Source organism: Coregonus clupeaformis, chromosome 3 (genome assembly GCF_020615455.1).
Source record: "Coregonus clupeaformis isolate EN_2021a chromosome 3, ASM2061545v1, whole genome shotgun sequence".
Taxonomy (NCBI): domain Eukaryota; kingdom Metazoa; phylum Chordata; class Actinopteri; order Salmoniformes; family Salmonidae; genus Coregonus; species Coregonus clupeaformis.
In genome coordinates this window covers 45,502,482-45,520,135 of record NC_059194.1, presented here as the reverse complement: position 1 = coordinate 45,520,135, position 17,654 = coordinate 45,502,482, and the positions used below count along the sequence as shown (strand labels likewise).

General features: G+C 41.8%; 1 protein-coding gene across 2 annotated transcripts in view; it reads left to right on the top strand.

The window, feature by feature from the left end:
• LOC121580061 (C-Jun-amino-terminal kinase-interacting protein 1-like) overlaps positions 1-17,654 on the top strand; it is a 123,413-nt gene that overhangs the window by 36,429 nt on the left and 69,330 nt on the right. The window contains exon 3 of one of the 2 annotated variants that reach the window (XM_045208826.1): positions 16,922-17,176. In XM_045208826.1, the coding sequence (XP_045064761.1) occupies positions 16,922-17,176 (255 nt within the window). Of the gene's footprint in view, positions 1-16,861; positions 17,177-17,654 lie in introns of both variants that reach the window. The other variant, XM_045208816.1, reaches the window with a different exon arrangement.

Here is a 17,654-nt window from a genome sequence, read left to right as displayed (position 1 = left end):
TTTCATCTTGGCTAGCTAGCTAGCCAATTTAGCATATGTCCCTATAATGTAACATGGGGTTTGATTAGCTTGCTAATCAATTAGCATTCACACCACAGTGGCTATTTCAGTAGCTAGCTAGTTAAACACGACACACTTGCAAACATGAAAAAGATTAGCATCATGTTATGCATGCCTTAGCACATCAGCAATTAACATTAACAACAGAATGCAACTGGCCAGCTCAGCTAGCTGTCTTAACATTGCTTTGTCCTGCAATGAGCCATCTGTAAACAATGGCTCATTGCGGGACGAAGCAAGCTATAATGATACCTGTATGCAACTGTCTAGCTAGCTAGCTATATAGCTAACAATAGTTAGCAATGAAAAAAAGTTTTGATACAGTTGAGACAATAATGTATGTACATGTAGCTATCTTGGCATTTTAACTGTAGACTCTTACCGGTGTATGGATTATGATGATTCACGGCAGACTGAAACACTTACAAAATAATCCTTGCCACTTGTCTTCAACCAGTCCAGACTGCTTTAGCCACAGAAGACAGAGTTGTATCGATACCAGCAGCTGTATTCAGGACAACATTGGTATTGAAAGCTGTAGCTACACTTTGCATGTAGTCCATGATGAAAATATTCGTAAATCCAATGGATCTTTCAAATATCCGTGGTAGCAGAGAGCAGAATTTGCCATTTTTCAAAGAAGCCTTGAGTGACAAAATGGACTCTCTTTCTCGTGAATGTCCCAGCCCCCTCATATCTCAACCAATGATGGCTAGGCAAGATTCTGCATTTTCTCCGTGTCTAAACAGCTTTGTGATTTCACATTTTATTTATATTTAAAGATTATATATGAGTTTGTTATTAACACACATGAAAATGCACATGTTCAAGAAGGCATTTCTGCAAAAAAACGAATTTTGATGAAAAAACGTTTTAATGTTCAAATGCCTCTCCTGTGAAGTAGTGAAGTGTGACACATGCCCAGCTATCTCTAACGGGTCACATATTCACACGCTCAAAAAGACAGCCTAAAGTTAGTTGAATTCCAAATGTTTACTTGTCACCTAAAGCTCAAATGGGAATATGTCAGATATTTGGTTTATTTACTAATAGCGCAACCACATGATCTGGATTGCAGTTGAGATTACATTACAAGTACAAGTACATGCTGCAAGTAATCAATGCCTTTTCAAGATTCTGGGCAGATTATAGCAATTGTGAAGATCTCCACAGACTTGTGATCTTGAACATGATTACAAAAGAAGATTTATAGTAACAGTAACCTCAAAATATGGCCATGGAAGTGTTACTCATTTTAACGTTCAATACATACTGTTACATTAGTTTGTAAGATAGCCTTAAAGGGAAATGTCACCCTGGCTCTGACAGGGCAAATATTCATTACTATATTAACAACATTATGTTTTTTGTCATAAACATCAACATTATCCAAACCACAAGCTAGAACGAGCGCATTTTAATTTCACTGGCAGAATTGAGACGTTTCGTCTTTCTGTGTATTTGTCTGCAAATAGTGAACTACAAAGTCCAGTATTCATAGTGAATGCAGATACAGCCCCGCTAGGTAGATGGGGCATGCCCACAAACTTGGTTGATGGCATTGTTTACTTCGAACGACCAACACACAGTAATCTCAGAACTTTTCTAGGCAAGATTTAATAAAAACACTTTTTTCACTAACGTTTGTCATCATACCTGTGTGGTGTTCTGTGTCTGGCTGAGCGAATTACAAAAAAGTGCTAAAATTAGTTATCTTTCACCATTCTACCTACCAGAAATGTACCCCTATGGTGTTAATGGCTTGCAGCTATCAAGAATGATGCTTACGGTGACCAAATATCAGAGGGATTTTCAGGCTGAACGGATGGGGAATCCATTTCGACGACAGCTGAGAAGTGATGCGATACCATGTTTTCTTTTCTTCATAGTAAAACAGAAGATTCTCAATTTGAGGTAACATAACGTTAGCTAGCTTGCTATCCTAGCTGGACACGGTAAGTTAGCTAGCTAGCTTACGTTACAGTCCTGTATTGAACTCTGAAAGTCATCAGCTAAATCATATAGCTAGTTAGCTATCTTTTGGATACACATTGCCAATCACTTTCGCCTATGCCATGGTAGTCAAAGCTAGACTGGTAGCTAACTTCAGCAAATTAAATTTTTTTGTTTCTTCTATCTTTGACTAACGTTAGCTAACATAAGCTAGCTAACATTAACAAATAAAAGTAACTCAATCTGGTAGCCATCTCTTCCACCCTTTTCTGGAAAACCATTTTTTACTAAACATAGAATTGTCGATATAGCTAACACACTCTCTGTTTGTGTTTTGGTAGTAATGATGAATGTGTATAAATCGTCTGATTGGTTAGTTGGTTCACAGCTGGCTAGCAATCTTGTTGCCAATTTAGTGAAGACAAAAGCAGGAAGTACCAGTGACTCGCTTAATACGAAAGTGGTCAGATAACACGGATGCTACGCTACAGGACTGTTTTGCTAGCACAGACTGAAATATGTTCCTGGATTCATCCAATGGCATCGAGGAGTATACCACCTTGCAAAGAAAAAGCCATATATCAGACTGGCTAATAAAAAGAAAAGATAAAGATGGGCAGTCTGAGATACGTATGTTTCTTTGCAACTCTGCCTAGAAGGTCAGCATCCCGGAGTCGCCTCTTCACTGTTGACGTTAAGACTGGTGTTTTGCGTGTACTATTTAATGAAGCTGCCAGTTGAGGACTTGTGAGGCGTATGTTTAATTAATCAAATGGCCACCCGGACTATTTACATTGATACATTCCCCCCCCCCTACCTACATGTACAAATTACCTAGACTAACCTGTACCCCGCACAGTGGGGAAAAAAAGTATTTAGTCAGCCACCAATTGTGCAAGTTCTCCCACTTAAAAAGATGAGAGAGGCCTGTAATTTTCATCATAGGTACACGTCAACTATGACAGACATATTGAGAATTTTTTTCTCCAGAAAATCACATTGTAGGATTTTTTATGAATATATTTGCAGATTATGGTGGAAAATAAGTATTTGGTCACCTACAAACAAGCAAGATTTCTGACTCTCACAGACCTGTAACTTCTTCTTCAAGAGGCTCCTCTGTCCTCCACTCATTACCTATATTAATGGCACCTGTTTGAACTTGTTATCAGTATAAAAGACACCTGTCCACAACCTCAAACAGTCACACTCCAAACTCCACTATGGCCAAGACCAAAGAGCTGTCAAAGGACACCAGAAACAAAATTGTAGACCTGCACCAGGCTGGGAAGACTGAATCTGCAATAGGTAAGCAGCTTGGTTTGAAGAATTTTAAAAAAAACAAACATTTTTAGTCATTTAGCAGACGCTCTTATCCAGAGCGACTTACAGTTAGCGCATACATTATTTTATCGAACCCACAACCCTGGCGTTGCAAACGCCATGCTCTACCAACTGAGCTACATCCCCTGCTGGCCATTCCCTCCCCTACCCTGGACGACGCTGGGCCAATTGTGCGCCGCCCCATGGGTTTCCCGGTCGCGGCCGGCTACGACAGAGCCTGGATTCGAACCAGGATCTCTAGTGGCACAGCTAGCACTGCGATGCAGTGCCTTAGACCACTGCGCCACTCGGGAGAAATCAACTGTGGGAGCAATTATTAGGAAATGGAAGACATACAAGACCACTGATAATCTCCCTCGATCTGGGGCTCCACGCAAGATCTCACCCCGTGGGGTCAAAATGATCACAAGAACGGTGAGCAAAAATCCCAGAACCACACGGGGGGACCTAGTGAATGACCTGCAGAGAGCTGGGACCAAAGTAACAAAGCCTACCATCAGTAACACACTACGCCGCCAGGGACTCAAATCCTGCAGTGCCAGACGTGTCCCCCTGCTTAAGCCAGTACATGTCCAGGCCCGTCTGAAGTTTGCTAGAGTGCATTTGGATGATCCAGAAGAGGATTGGGAGAATGTCATATGGTCAAATGAAACCAAAATAGAACTTTTTGGTAAAAACTCAACTCGTCGTGTTTGGAGGACAAAGAATGCTGAGTTGCATCCAAAGAACACCATACCTACTGTGAAGCATGGGGGTGGAAACATCATGCTTTGGGCCTGTTTTTCTGCAAAGGGACCAGGACGACTGATCCGTGTAATGGAAAAAATGAATGGGGCCATGTATCGTGAGATTTTGAGTGAAAACCTCCTTCCATCAGCAAGGGCATTGAAGATGAAACGTGGCTGGGTCTTTCAGCATGACAATGATCCCAAACACACCGCCCGGGCAACGAAGAAGTGGCTTCGTAAGAAGCATTTCAAGGTCCTGGAGTGGCCTAGCCAGTCTCCAGATCTCAACCCCATAGAAAATCTTTGGAGGGAGTTGAAAGTCCGTGTTGCCCAGTGACAGCCCCAAAACATCACTACTCTAGAGGAGATCTGCATGGAGGAATGGGCCAAAATACCAGCAACAGTGTGTGAAAACCTTGTGAAGACTTAAAGAAAACGTTTGACCTGTGTCATTGCCAACAAAGGGTATATAACAAAGTATTGAGAAACTTTTGTTATTGACCAAATACTTATTTTCCACCATAATTTGCAAATAAATTCATAAAAAATCCTACCATGTGATTTTCTGGATTTCTCTTCTTCTCATTTTGTCTGTCATAGTTAACGTGTACCTATGATGAAAATTACAGGCCTCTCTCATCTTTTTAAGTAGGAGAACTTGCACAATTGGTGGCTGACTAAATACTTTTTTTCCCCACTGTACATAGCCTCGTTATTGTTATTTTATTGTGTTATTTTTTATTTTATTTTATTTTTTAATTTTATTTAAAGAACACCCTCTTTGTTCTGTTACACAAGTAAGTCTTTATCCACATTATAGCAGGGGGTTTAAAGCCATAACACATAGGTTTTCCAGCAGCAGACTATGATCGATAATGTCAAAAGCCTCACTGAAGTCTAACAAGAGAGCCCCCACAACCTTTTTATCATCGATTTCTCTCAGCCAATTATCAGTCATTTGTGTAACTGCTGTGTTTGTTGAATGTCCTTCTCTATAAGCATGCTGAAAGTTTGTTGTCAATTTGTTTACTGTAAAATAGCACTGTATCTGGTCAAACACATTTTTTTCCAATAGTTTACTAAGGGTTGGTAACAGGCTAATTGGTCGGCTATTTGAGCCAGTAAAGGGGGCTTTACTATTTTTAGGTAGCGGAATAACTTTTGCTTCCCTCCAAGCCTTGGGGCACATACATTCTAGTAGGCTTAAATTGAAAATATGGCAAATAGGAGTGGCAATATCGTCCGCTATTATCCTCAGTAATTTTCCATCCAAGTTGTCAGACCCCGGTGGCTTGTCATTGTTAATAGACAGAAATAATGTTTTCACCTCTTCCACACTCACTTTACATAATTCAAAATTACAATGCTTGTCTTTCATAATTTGATCAGATATACTTGGATGTGTAGTGTCAGCAATTCTTTTTGGCATGTCATGCCTAAGTTTGCTAATTTTGCCAATGAAAATATCATTAAAGTATTTTGCAATATCAGTTGGTTTTGTGATGAATGAGCCATCTGATTCAATGAATGATGGAGCTGAGTTTGCCTTTTTTCCCCAAAATTTAATTGGTGCTCCAAAGCTTTTTACTATCATTCTTTATGTCATTTATCCTTGTTTCATAGTGTTGTTTCTTCTTCTTTTTATTCAGTTTAGTCACATGATTTCTCAATTTGCAATACGTTTGCCAATCGGTTATGCAGCCAGACTTATTTGCCTTGCCTTTTTGCAAACAGGATGCATGTTTTGGAATATTTTTATTCTGTACAGGCTTCCTTCTTTTCACGCTGTCATTTAGGTCAGTTTTGTAGAGTAACTACAATGTTGTTGATCCATCCTCAGTTTTCTCCTATCACAGCCATTAAACTCTGTAACTGTTTTAAAATCACCATTTGCCTCATGGTGAAATCCCAGAGCGGTTTCCTTCCTCTCCGTAAAATGAGTTAGGAAGGACGCCTGTATCTTTGCAGTGACTGGCTGTATTGATATAATTGATAACTTCACCATGCTCAAAGGGATAATCAGTGTCTGCTTTTTTCATTTTCACCCATCTATCAATAGGTGCCCTTCTTTGCAAGACATTGGAAAACCTCCCTGGTTTTTGAGGTTGAATCTGTGCTTGAAATTCACTTCTCGACTGAAGAACCTTACAGATATTTGTATGTGTGGTACAAAGATCGGGTAATCAGTAAAACATAATTGTAACCACTACTACTGCACACAGTGAGTCCATGCAACTTATTATGTGACTTAAGCAAATGTTTACTCCTGTACTTATTTAGGCTTGCCATAACAAAGGGATTAAATACTTATTGACTCAAGAGATTTCAGCCATTCATTTTTTATCAATTTGTTTAAAAACAAAGACAAATAAAACATCCACTTTGATATTATGGGGTATTGTGTCTACATCTCAATGTAATACATTTTCAATTCAGGCTGTTACACAACAAAATGTGGAAAAAGTTAAGGGGTGTAAATACTTTATGAAGGCTTCCACTTTATGAACACTTCCGCTAATGGTTAGCATAAATACAACATATTTTAGACCATTCCTCCCAAATATGCTAATGAGCCCCCGCCAGCACATTGCCTCCCACGTAATGATTGTACCTTATATTGAATATATTGGGTAACAAAATGTACCATTATACTAGATGATTTTGTGCACACCAGTACCATGTGAGTACCTAATAGTGTGTGCCATAAGCACGTCTGAAGCATCCAATAAGTATAACTGTGGAACCTGTCATTGGTTATACCTGGAACCAGAGGTTCTTCATGAGAGGATTCTAAATTAAACTCAAAAGGGTTCCCTTACAGAGACAAATCAAAAGGTTCTGTGTGGCATCCAAAAGGGTTCCCTCATAGGGACAGATGACAAACCCATGGAAACAGAGGGTTCTTCATGAGAAGGTTCTACGTAGAACCCAATTGGGTTCCACTTCAGGGGAAAAAAAACTAAGAACCCATCTAGGGTTCCTTGTGAGATGGTTCTAAAAAAAATCTAAGGGTTCTACATGGCACCCAAAAGGGGTGACAAATTACAGAATCTGTGGTTTTGAATACATATATTTTGTTTCGTGCCAATTTATTCAAATCAAAATTTTCACCCTTAGTTATAATATTTTTACAATCTCTATCATACCCACAGACCCGGTGGCATAGCAGGAAATGCAGGTTGCTGGCAACCAAGAGGGTGTGAGTTCAAATCACAAGTGAGGTTCACTCCCAAGTAATCAGAATATAGCAGCATTTTATCATTTTCAAAAAATACAGTTAGGGGCTCCATTCAATCAATAGCACTGAAGATCCACTTTATAGCGCGATTGACAATTAAAGGCAATGTTCCCGCGATTGCGGAGACTAAATTCACGGTAAACAAACGTAAATGGTGCATATAATGGCTCAATCGGAAAATACCTTTACATTTTAATCCAGATCTTCCGCAATACTTCGGCGATACTAATTGAATTCAGCCCTTACTTTTTGTATATTTACTGTAATTTCACTGCAACCAGTAGCCGGGAAATGTTTAACAGTGTAATGAAGAACCTTCTGGTTCTAACAGTGTAATGAAGAACTATACAAATGGTTATACAAAGGGTTATTCAAATAACTGATATAAAAAGGACCTCCACAGCCCAGAAAAGGGTTCCCCTACAGGGACAAAATTAAGAACCTTTTTTTGGTACTAACTAGCACTATTTTTGAGAGAGTACCCTTTGGAATGACTTCGATAACAAAAGTGAATACATTTTGTTTTTAAGTGGAGATCTCTCAACGATTACTTTCACTATAGAACATTGGTAGTAGTCAGTGACAAATATCAAAGCTAAGCATGTCTGGGTTTGGTTAAAACGCTGGATGGGCGATCAAAGGGATAAATTCTCCAGTAGGAGGTGCTGCCCAGCCTATTGTTATTTTTCTGATAGTGATAACGTTGAAGATCTGACGTTGTTTCAAAGGTACAAATTCAACATATTTTTTACAAGGTTTGTCTAAATTGAAAATTGGTTAACATGATGACATAATCCTGTGGTTGAAATTTCACCCTCAAAACAATGACTTTTTGGAAATCAAATGTATTTTACATGCAGATTCCACACCACAATACATTGACAAATGATGTTGAAACAATGTTGATTTAACCAGTTTGTGCCCAGTGGGGAGCTTGATGACTCATCCCACAATAGCCCCACCCCACAGCGTGGCTAAAGACGGGCATGCCATTGTGCACTAGGGCCTAGCACGCAAATTGTGGCGCGCAACGGTCGGAGTATGAGTCCAAATGAAAGTATGCAATGGCCAATGTTAGCTACAAATTCTTTGTGGGTAGATAGCTAGCTACCAATTCTTCATCAGTTAACCTGCGATCTATGACACTACAGTGGGTATTCTAGGCAGTTAAATATGCCTAATTGAACACAGAATGTATTTATTAACGTATCGAGATAAACTATTGTAGTCAGGAAACATATAAGATGTGAATGGGCAACATTTCATTCCAAAGTCAGTTTATTTCCTCTCGCTTCAGCTCGACCACAGACGCCATCAATGCATGCTTTGAAATGTGTACAAATGAAGTACGCTTCCAAGAAGTGCCCTACGTGCTCCGTTTCACATAATTTGATTTGGATTCATACTCCAACCGTTTGCGTGCTCCAATTTGCATGCTTGGAGCATGGTAGTATGCATTTTGAGAAACACCCACTGTTACATAAGAAGAAGTGAGGACTTCTGGATAATCTGATTATTTCATTACTGTATCTACACTATTACAGAAACACAGGCCACATGGGCCTGACTGGATGATAAACTATACCCTGACTATGTAAAGGCTTACCTGTCTAAATAAAGCAATAAAAGGTCTGAATACTTACGTAAATAAGGTATTTCTGTTTGTAATTTCTAATATATTTGCAAACATTTCTAAAAACCTGTTTTCGCTTTGTCATTATGGGGTATTGTGTGTAGATTGATGAGGATTTAAAAAAAAATCAATTTTTAGAACAAGGCTGTAACTTAACAAAATGCGGAAAAAGTGAAGGGGTCTGAATACTTTCTGAATGGACTGGAATGCTTTTCCAACAGTCTTGAAGGAGTTCCCACATATGCTGAGCACTTGTTGGCTGCTTATCCTTCACTCTGCCGTCCGACTCATCCCAAACCATCTCAATTGGGTTGAGGTCGGGGAATTGTGGAGGCCAGGTCATCTGATGCAACACTCCATCACTCTTCTTCTTTGTAAAATAGCCCTTACACAGCCTGGATGTGTGTTGGGTCATTGTCCTGTTGAAAAACAATTGATAGTCCCACTAAGCCCAAACCAGATGGGATGGCGTAGCGCTGTAGAATGCTGTGGTGGCCATGCTGGTTAAGTGTGCCTTGAATTCAAAATAAATCACAGACAGTGTCACCAGCAAAGCACCCCCACACCATAACACCACCTCCTCCATGCTTTACTGTGGTATCTACACATGCGGAGATCATCCATTCACCCACACCATGTCTCACAAAGACACAGCGGTTTGAACCAAAAATCTCCAATTTGGACTCCAGACCATAGGACAAATTTCCACCGGTCTAATGTCCATTGCTCGTGTTTCTTGGCCCAAGCAGGTCTCTTCTTTTTATTGGTGTCATTTTAGTAGTGGTTTCTTTGCAGAAATTCGACCATGAAGGCCTGATTCACACAGTCTCCTCTGAACAGTTGATATTGAGATGTGTCTGTTCGTTGAACTCTGTGATGCATTTATTTGGGCTGCAATTTCGGAGGCTGTTAACGCTAATGAACGTATCCTCTGCAGCAGAGGTAACTCTGGGTCTTCCATTCCTGTGGTGGTCCTCATGAGAGCCAGTTTCATCATAGCACTTGATGGTTTTTGCGACTGCACTTGAAGAAACTTTCAAAGTTCTTGAAATGTTCTGGATTGACTGACCTTCATGTCTTAAAGTAATGATGGACTGTCATTTCTCTTTGCTTATTTGAGCTGTTCTTGCCATAATATGGACTTGGTTTTTACCAAATAGGGCTATCTTCTGTATACACCCCCTACCTTTTCATACCACAACTGATTGGCTCAAACGCATTAAGAAGGAGAAAAATTCCACAAATTAACTTTTAAAAAGGCACACCTGTTAATTGAAATGCATTCCAGGTGACTACCTCATGAAGCTGGTTGAGAGAATGCCAAGAGTGTGCAATGCTGTCATCAAGGCAAAGGGTTACTCTTTGAAGAATCTCAAATAAAAAATATGTTTTGGTTTGTTTAACACTTTTCTGGTTACTACATCATTCCATATGTGTTATTTCATAGTTTTGATGTCTTCACTATTATTCTACAATGTAGAAAATAGTAAAAATAAAGAAAAACCCTTGAATGAGTAGGTGTGTCCATACTTTTGACTTGTACTGTATGTTTATGCTCGTCCTAATATTTATATATTTCTTAATTCCATTATTTTACTTTTAGATTTGTGTGTATTGTTGTGTATTGTTAAATATTACTGCCTGTTGGAGCTAGGAACACAAGCTTTTCACTACATCCATATGAACATCTACTAAATACAGTGGGGGAAAAAAGTATTTAGTCAGCCACCAATTGTGCAAGTTGTCCCACTTAAAAAGATGAGAGAGGCTTGTTATTTTCATCATAGGTACACGTCAACTATGACAGACAAATTAAGATTTTTTTTCTCCAGAAAATCACATTGTAGGATTTTTAATGAATTTATTTGCAAATTATGGTGGAAAATAAGTATTTGGTCACCTACAAACAAGCAAGATTTCTGGCTCTCACAGACCTGTAACTTCTTCTTTAAGAGGCTCCTCTGTCCTCCACTCGTTACCTGTATTAACGGCACCTGTTTGAACGTGTTATCAGTATAAAAGACACCTGTCCACAACCTCAAACAGTCACACTCCAAACTCCACTATGGCCAAGACCAAAGAGCTGTCAAAGGACACCAGAAACAAAATTGTAGACCTGCACCAGGCTGGGAAGACTGAATCTGCAATAGGTAAGCAGCTTGGTTTGAAGAAATCAACTGTGGGAGCATTTATTAGGAAATGGAAGACATACAAGACCACTGATAATCTCCCTCGATCTGGGGCTCCACGCAAGATCTCACCCCGTGGGGTCAAAATGATCACAAGAACGGTGAGCAAAAATCCCAGAACCACACGGGGGACCTAGTGAATGACCTGCAGAGAGCTGGGACCAAAGTAACAAAGCCTACCATCAGTAACACACTACGCCGCCAGGGACTCAAATCCTGCAGTGCCAGACGTGTCCCCCTGCTTAAGCCAGTACATGTCCAGGCCCGTCTGAAGTTTGCTAGAGTGCATTTGGATGATCCAGAAGAGGATTGGGAGAATGTCATATGGTCAGATGAAACCAAAATATAACTTTTTGGTAAAAACTCAACTCGTCGTTTTTGGAGGACAAAGAATGCTGAGTTGCATCCAAAGAACACCATACCTACTGTGAAGCATGGGGGTGGAAACATCATGCTTTGGGGCTGTTTTCTGCAAAGGGACCAGGACGACTGATCCGTGTAAAGGAAAGAATGAATGGGGCCATGTATCGTGAGATTTTGAGTGAAAACCTCCTTCCATCAGCAAGGGCATTGAAGATGAAACGTGGCTGGGTCTTTCAGCATGACAATGATCCCAAACACACCGCCCGGGCAACGAAGGAGTGGCTTCGTAAGAAGCATTTCAAGGTCCTGGAGTGGCCTAGCCAGTCTCCAGATCTCAACCCCATAGAAAATCTTTGGAGGGAGTTGAAAGTCTGTGTTGCCCAGCGACAGCCCCAAAACATCACTGCTCTAGAGGAGATCTGCATGGAGGAATGGGCCAAAATACCAGCAACAGTGTGTGAAAACCTTGTGAAGACTTACAGAATACGTTTGACCTGTGTCATTGCCAACAAAGGGTATATAACAAAGTATTGAGAAACTTTTGTTATTGACCAAATACTTATTTTCCACCATAATTTGCAAATAAATTCATTAAAAATCCTACAATGTGATCTTCTGGATTTTTTCCCCTCATTTTGTCTGTCATAGCTGACGTGCACCTATGATGAAAATTACAGGCCTCTCTCATCTTTTTAAGTGGGAGAACTTGCACAATTGGTGGCTGACTAAATACTTTTTTTCCCCACTGTATGTGTATGCGACCAATAACATTTGATTTTATTTGATTTGGGAGAGCTGCACTATCGGTCGTAGAAGGAGGTTTGGGGGGTCACAAAGTCAAATTATATTCTTGAATGCTCTGATATCATAATCTTTTAACATCTAGCATCTGTGTTTGTCCAGGGTACAACAATAATGTGTACTGTTGGGGTACTGGAGGACTGGAGTTGGGAAGCAAAGTCAGCATAAAATTATTATTATCAAAGCAACGTTTCTCAAATTCATTCTGACTGCTAATATTGGCCCCATACTGACTGGCAATATTGGCTGCTTAATTAATTATATCAAACAGATTCAACAAAATACCTACTTACAGTTACAAATGTGGTAGCCTACTGTCTCGGGGAGATAAATGTGTCCTATCTAGCCATTTGATCTATTCGGCCCAGAGCACGACAGGAAAAAAATGCATTCTTGTTTGAGACTCCTGCTTTCAGATAGTTTTACTTGTCCTACATATCCTGCTACAATAACTGAGTATTTTCTTCTTGTCTCATCAACAGAGTTTTTGTCTTATTCTACTGTATATATCACACAGCTAGGGGCCAATATTAGCAGTGTAGCAAAAAGTTGCCTATTCAACAGAGAGCTTGCATTTGTTATGGAGTTCATCATTCTTCTTTGTGCTTAACTTATTTGTGCTTAAATTCCTATTTGTGAGCTAACTTCCATGTTAGCTCACGGATTTGAGGGCTTTGATCATTTGGAGTGAGAAAGAGTGTCCAAAGAAATGAGTACCACTGAAATAAAGGATAAATAAATATATATATATATATATATAATTGAAACACATCCAACCAACACAAAGAAACATGCGCACACAAACTCATCCTTGTCTTCGATGCTATGTCTGTGAAGAGTGAGCGATGACTTTATTGATGAGCTCATAGCCCCAGGGGATTGTGGGAAGCATCTGACCTCATCAATAATGGACGGGTCTGTGAGTGAGTGTGTGTTAGGGTTAGGGTCCTCAGAGAGACCTCTATGTTTTAAAGAAAACAGCAAAATGAAGGGAGGGGAGATGAGGGGGGAGAGAGAGGGAGCAGAAATAAAGGAGGGAGGGAGGATGGAGGGAGCAGAGAAGTTGAAGAGAAGGAGAAACATGGGAGGGAGGGGTGATGGAGGAGAGAGGGAGGGGGCGTGTGTGGGTGTGCATGAGCCAACCAAAACATGGACAAGGAAACCTATCTCCATGGTAACAGTTTTATCTCATCTACTGCAAGCTTCACTGTTGAAACTATATGCAGCTTTGGAACACACACACACACACACAAACAGGTTGTAAAAGAGTGCAGTAGCACCAGGCCTGTTCAGTTTATATAGAATTAAGTAATAATAGAATTAAGCAATAAGGCCTGAGGGGGTGTGGCATATGGCCAATATACCACGGCGAAGGCCTGTTCTTATGTATGACGCAACGCGGAGTGCCTGGATACAGCTCTTAGCCGTGGTATATTGGCCATATACCACAAACCCCCAAGATGCCTTATTGCTATTATAAACTGGTTACCAACTTAATTAGAGCAGTACAAATAAATGTTTTGTCATACCTGTGGTATAGGGTCTGATATACCACCGCTGTTAGCCAATCAGCATTCAGGACTCGAACCCATTAATAGAACTGGTATGTTCTATTTCAAAAACCTTCTAGCATTATGAAGATAAACCTTCCTTATGTGGGCTCCCGAGTGGCGCAGCGGTCCAAGGCACTGCATCTCAGTGCTTGAGGCGTCACTACAGACCCCCTGGTTTGATTCCAGGCTGTATCACAACCGGCCGTGATTGGGAGTCCCATAGGGCGGCGCACAATTGGCCCAGCGTCGTCCGGGTTTGGCCGGTGTAGGCCGTCATTGTAAATAAGAATTTGTTCTTAACTGACTTGCCTAGTTAAATAAAATAAAATAAAATAAATGTAGCTTGTGTTTGGTCATACACATACAGGATACAAAAGTATGTGGACACACCTTCAAATTAGTGGATTTGGCTATTTCAGCCACACCCATTGCTGACAGGTGTATAAAATTGAGCACAGAGCCATGCAATCTCCATAGACAAACATTGGCAGTAGAATTACCTTATTGAAGGTCATAGGATACCACCTTTCCAACAAGTCAGTAAGTCAAATTTCTGCCCTGCTAGAGCTGCCCCGGTCAAATGTGGAAAGGTCTAGGAGCAACACCGGCTCAAACACGAAGTGGTAGGCCACACAAGCTCAAAGAACGGGACCGGCGAGTGCTGAATCGCATAGCGCGTACAAATTGTCTGTCCTCGGTTGCAACACTCACTACCGAGTTCCAAACTGCCTCTGGAAGCAACGTCAGCACAATAACTGTTAGTTGGGAGCTTCATGAAATGGGTTTCCATGGCTGAGCAGCCGCACATAAGCCTAAGATCACCATGCGCAATGCCAAACGTCTGCTGGCGTGGTGTAAAGCTTGCTGTCATTGGACTTTGGAGCAGTGGAAACGTGTTCTCTGGAGTGATGAATCACGCTTCCACATCTGGCAGTCCGACGGACAAATCTAGGTTTGGCGGATGCCAGGAGAACGCTACCTTCCCCAATGCATAGGGCCAACTGTAAAGTTTGGTTGAGGAAGAATAATGGGCTGGGGCTGTTTTTCATGGTTCAGTCTATGCCCCTTAGTTCCAGTGAAAGGAAATCTTAACGGTACAGCATACAATTACATTCTAGACGATTCTGTGCTTCCAACTTTGTGGCAACAGTTTGGGGAAGGCCCTTTCCTATTTGAGCATGACAATGCCCCCGTGCACAAAGCGCGGTCCATAGAGAAATGTTTTGTCGAGATCAGTGTGGAAGAACCTGACCGGCCTGCACAGAGCCCTGACCTCAACCCCATCAGACACCTTTGGGATGAATTGGAACGCCGACTGCGAGCCAGGCCTAATCGCCCAACATCTATGCCCGATCTCACTAATGCTCTTCTGGCTGAATGGAAGCAAGTCCCCACAGCAACGTTCCAACATCTAGTGGAAAGCCTTCCCAGAAGAGTGGAGGCTGTTATAGCAGCAAAGGGTGGACCAACTCCATATTAATGCCCATGATTTTGGAATGAGATGTTTGAAGAGCAGGTGTCCACATACTTTTGTAGTCTACCTTAGTTATTTGTGCATATAAATCTTATGTTCATGTCTAGTATGTCTGTGTAAAAAAAACGGGTGATTGGCCAATGCAATGCCAGGCATCAGGATCCTCAGGCTGTGGTGGTGTTCCTGCCCAACTACATTGCAGACGCATGCCAGATCTCATAACGGCTGGATGTCAGCTAACCACATTATATGATATAGCTATCTGATGCCCGACTGAGTAGTCAATGACGTGGCACGCAACCATTGCTTGATGCAATGCCTGTGCATCTAGTTGGGCAGGAATACCACCAACTACCAACTACTGCCTGCCCCGTCGCTAAGGCTCCTGGTCTCCTAGCAACAAGGGGCAACACATCATTGATACCAGAATACAAGGGGGGAAGGTTAGACTCCACTGCCTGAGGGCATATCAATCACCACTATGGGGAAAGGAAGATGGAGAGAGGGAAAGGTCTGACAGCTCCCCCGATTGAGGCAGAGTACGAATGTTTATGGGTACTTCAAGGTAGGAATGGAGTGAGGGAACTAGGAGTGAGGGGTGGCTGTGAGAGGAGTAGAGTAGACATAGTCATTTACAGTAATTCAACATGACCCAATATAGGCCCCCCGAGTGGCGCAGCGGTCTAAGGCACTGCATCGCAGTGCTAGAGGTGTCACTACTGACCCTGGTTTGATCCCAGGCTGTGTCGCAGCCGGCCGCGACCGGGAGACCCATTAGGCGGTGCACAAATGGCCCAGCGTCGTCTGGGTTAGGGGAGGGCTTGGCCGGCCGGGATGTCCTTGTATGGGGTTTCCTCCGACACATTGGTGCGGCTGGCTTCCGGGTTAAGCAAGCAGTATGTCAAGAAGCAGTGCGGCTCAAAATATCTAAATGAGCCAGAAACAACAATATCATGCAAAAGGTACAGCACGGTATTCTGTGGGGTGGAATTACAATACCATTAAAAATACAATTATTTCCCTGTCCACAACATTTCTCCACAATGCACAATATTTTACAGAATGGTGTGTGTGTGTGTGTGTGTGTGTGTGTGTGTGTGTGTGTGTGTGTGTGTGTGTGTGTGTGTGTGTGTGTGTGTGTGTGTGTACATTCAGTTATTTCCAGCACCTCAGAGAAAGAGTAATGTTGAGCTCTACAAGTAGTGGCATTCATATTCATCAATCCATTTATGTAGATACAATCAGTAAACAAACTGCTGCTATGAATAGTCTCTCTGCCTTGATCTCTCCATTTGGCTCATTCCCTCTCTCTTTTTCTCTCCCTGTTATAAGTGGCTTAGCGTCGGCAGTGACAGTGTGCAGGCTGATGTCAGATTAGCCTCTAATTGGCCAACTCAATCCCCCATCCCCCCTATTTTCTCCTTCCTCCATCCCTTGCTCTCTGTCTACCTCTACTTCTCATCTTGTTCCATTTCCTCTGTCTCTTTCTCAATCTTTATCTCCTTTTGTGTGTCTCTGCTTGTAGCTCCCGTTGCCTTTCTCTCTCTCTGGACTGACTGACGTGAGTATCGTCCAATCCCTGCAGGGCTGTGTGAGGCGGGGGACCAATAGTGTGGTGGGAAAGGTGGAGCTGGGTGCTGTCGGCCAACTCCATGCGGAGATGCTCCATTTGGATCTGATCGACGGGGCCGATGGTTACCGTGACGACAAGGAGTCATCTAAGCCATCTTCCACAGCACCCCTGCCAGTAACCGAGGACCCCCCTCTAATAACCATGGATATATACCGGCCCAAGAGACCCACGACCCTTAACCTTTTCCCCATGGTGCCACGCACTCAGGTGAGTCCAAATGAACCCTCCGTTATCCCTTCATTACTCTTCCCATCCTTTCACCCCCCCTCCCTCCTTCTACTGGCTGACACCGCTTGATGTCCCCTTTTCTTTCTTCCTCATTAACCTCTGTTTGTGACAGCTGAGTGAATACTGATAGCTGGAAGGATGGAGGGGTGGAAGAATGAAATGATAGAGTAAAATGTATGAGAATGTGAGGATAAAGCTGATATTCTATACTGTATCTAGTCTATATGTGTGTATAAAATCAGTGGGGAAAAACCTGTGATGATATCACCCCCCTAGACACCATGTCTGTTTTTCTCTGTGAGTGTGTTATGCTGGTCGAAACAATGGCTGGGATTGTCAGGAGAGAGAGAGAGTGTTTTTTTGGTACCCATCTCCTTTTGTGTGTGACGACTGTGCATGTGTGTGACTGAGGCTTGTGACTGTGTATCAGTGGGGGTCTGTGCCAGATTTAAAAAAC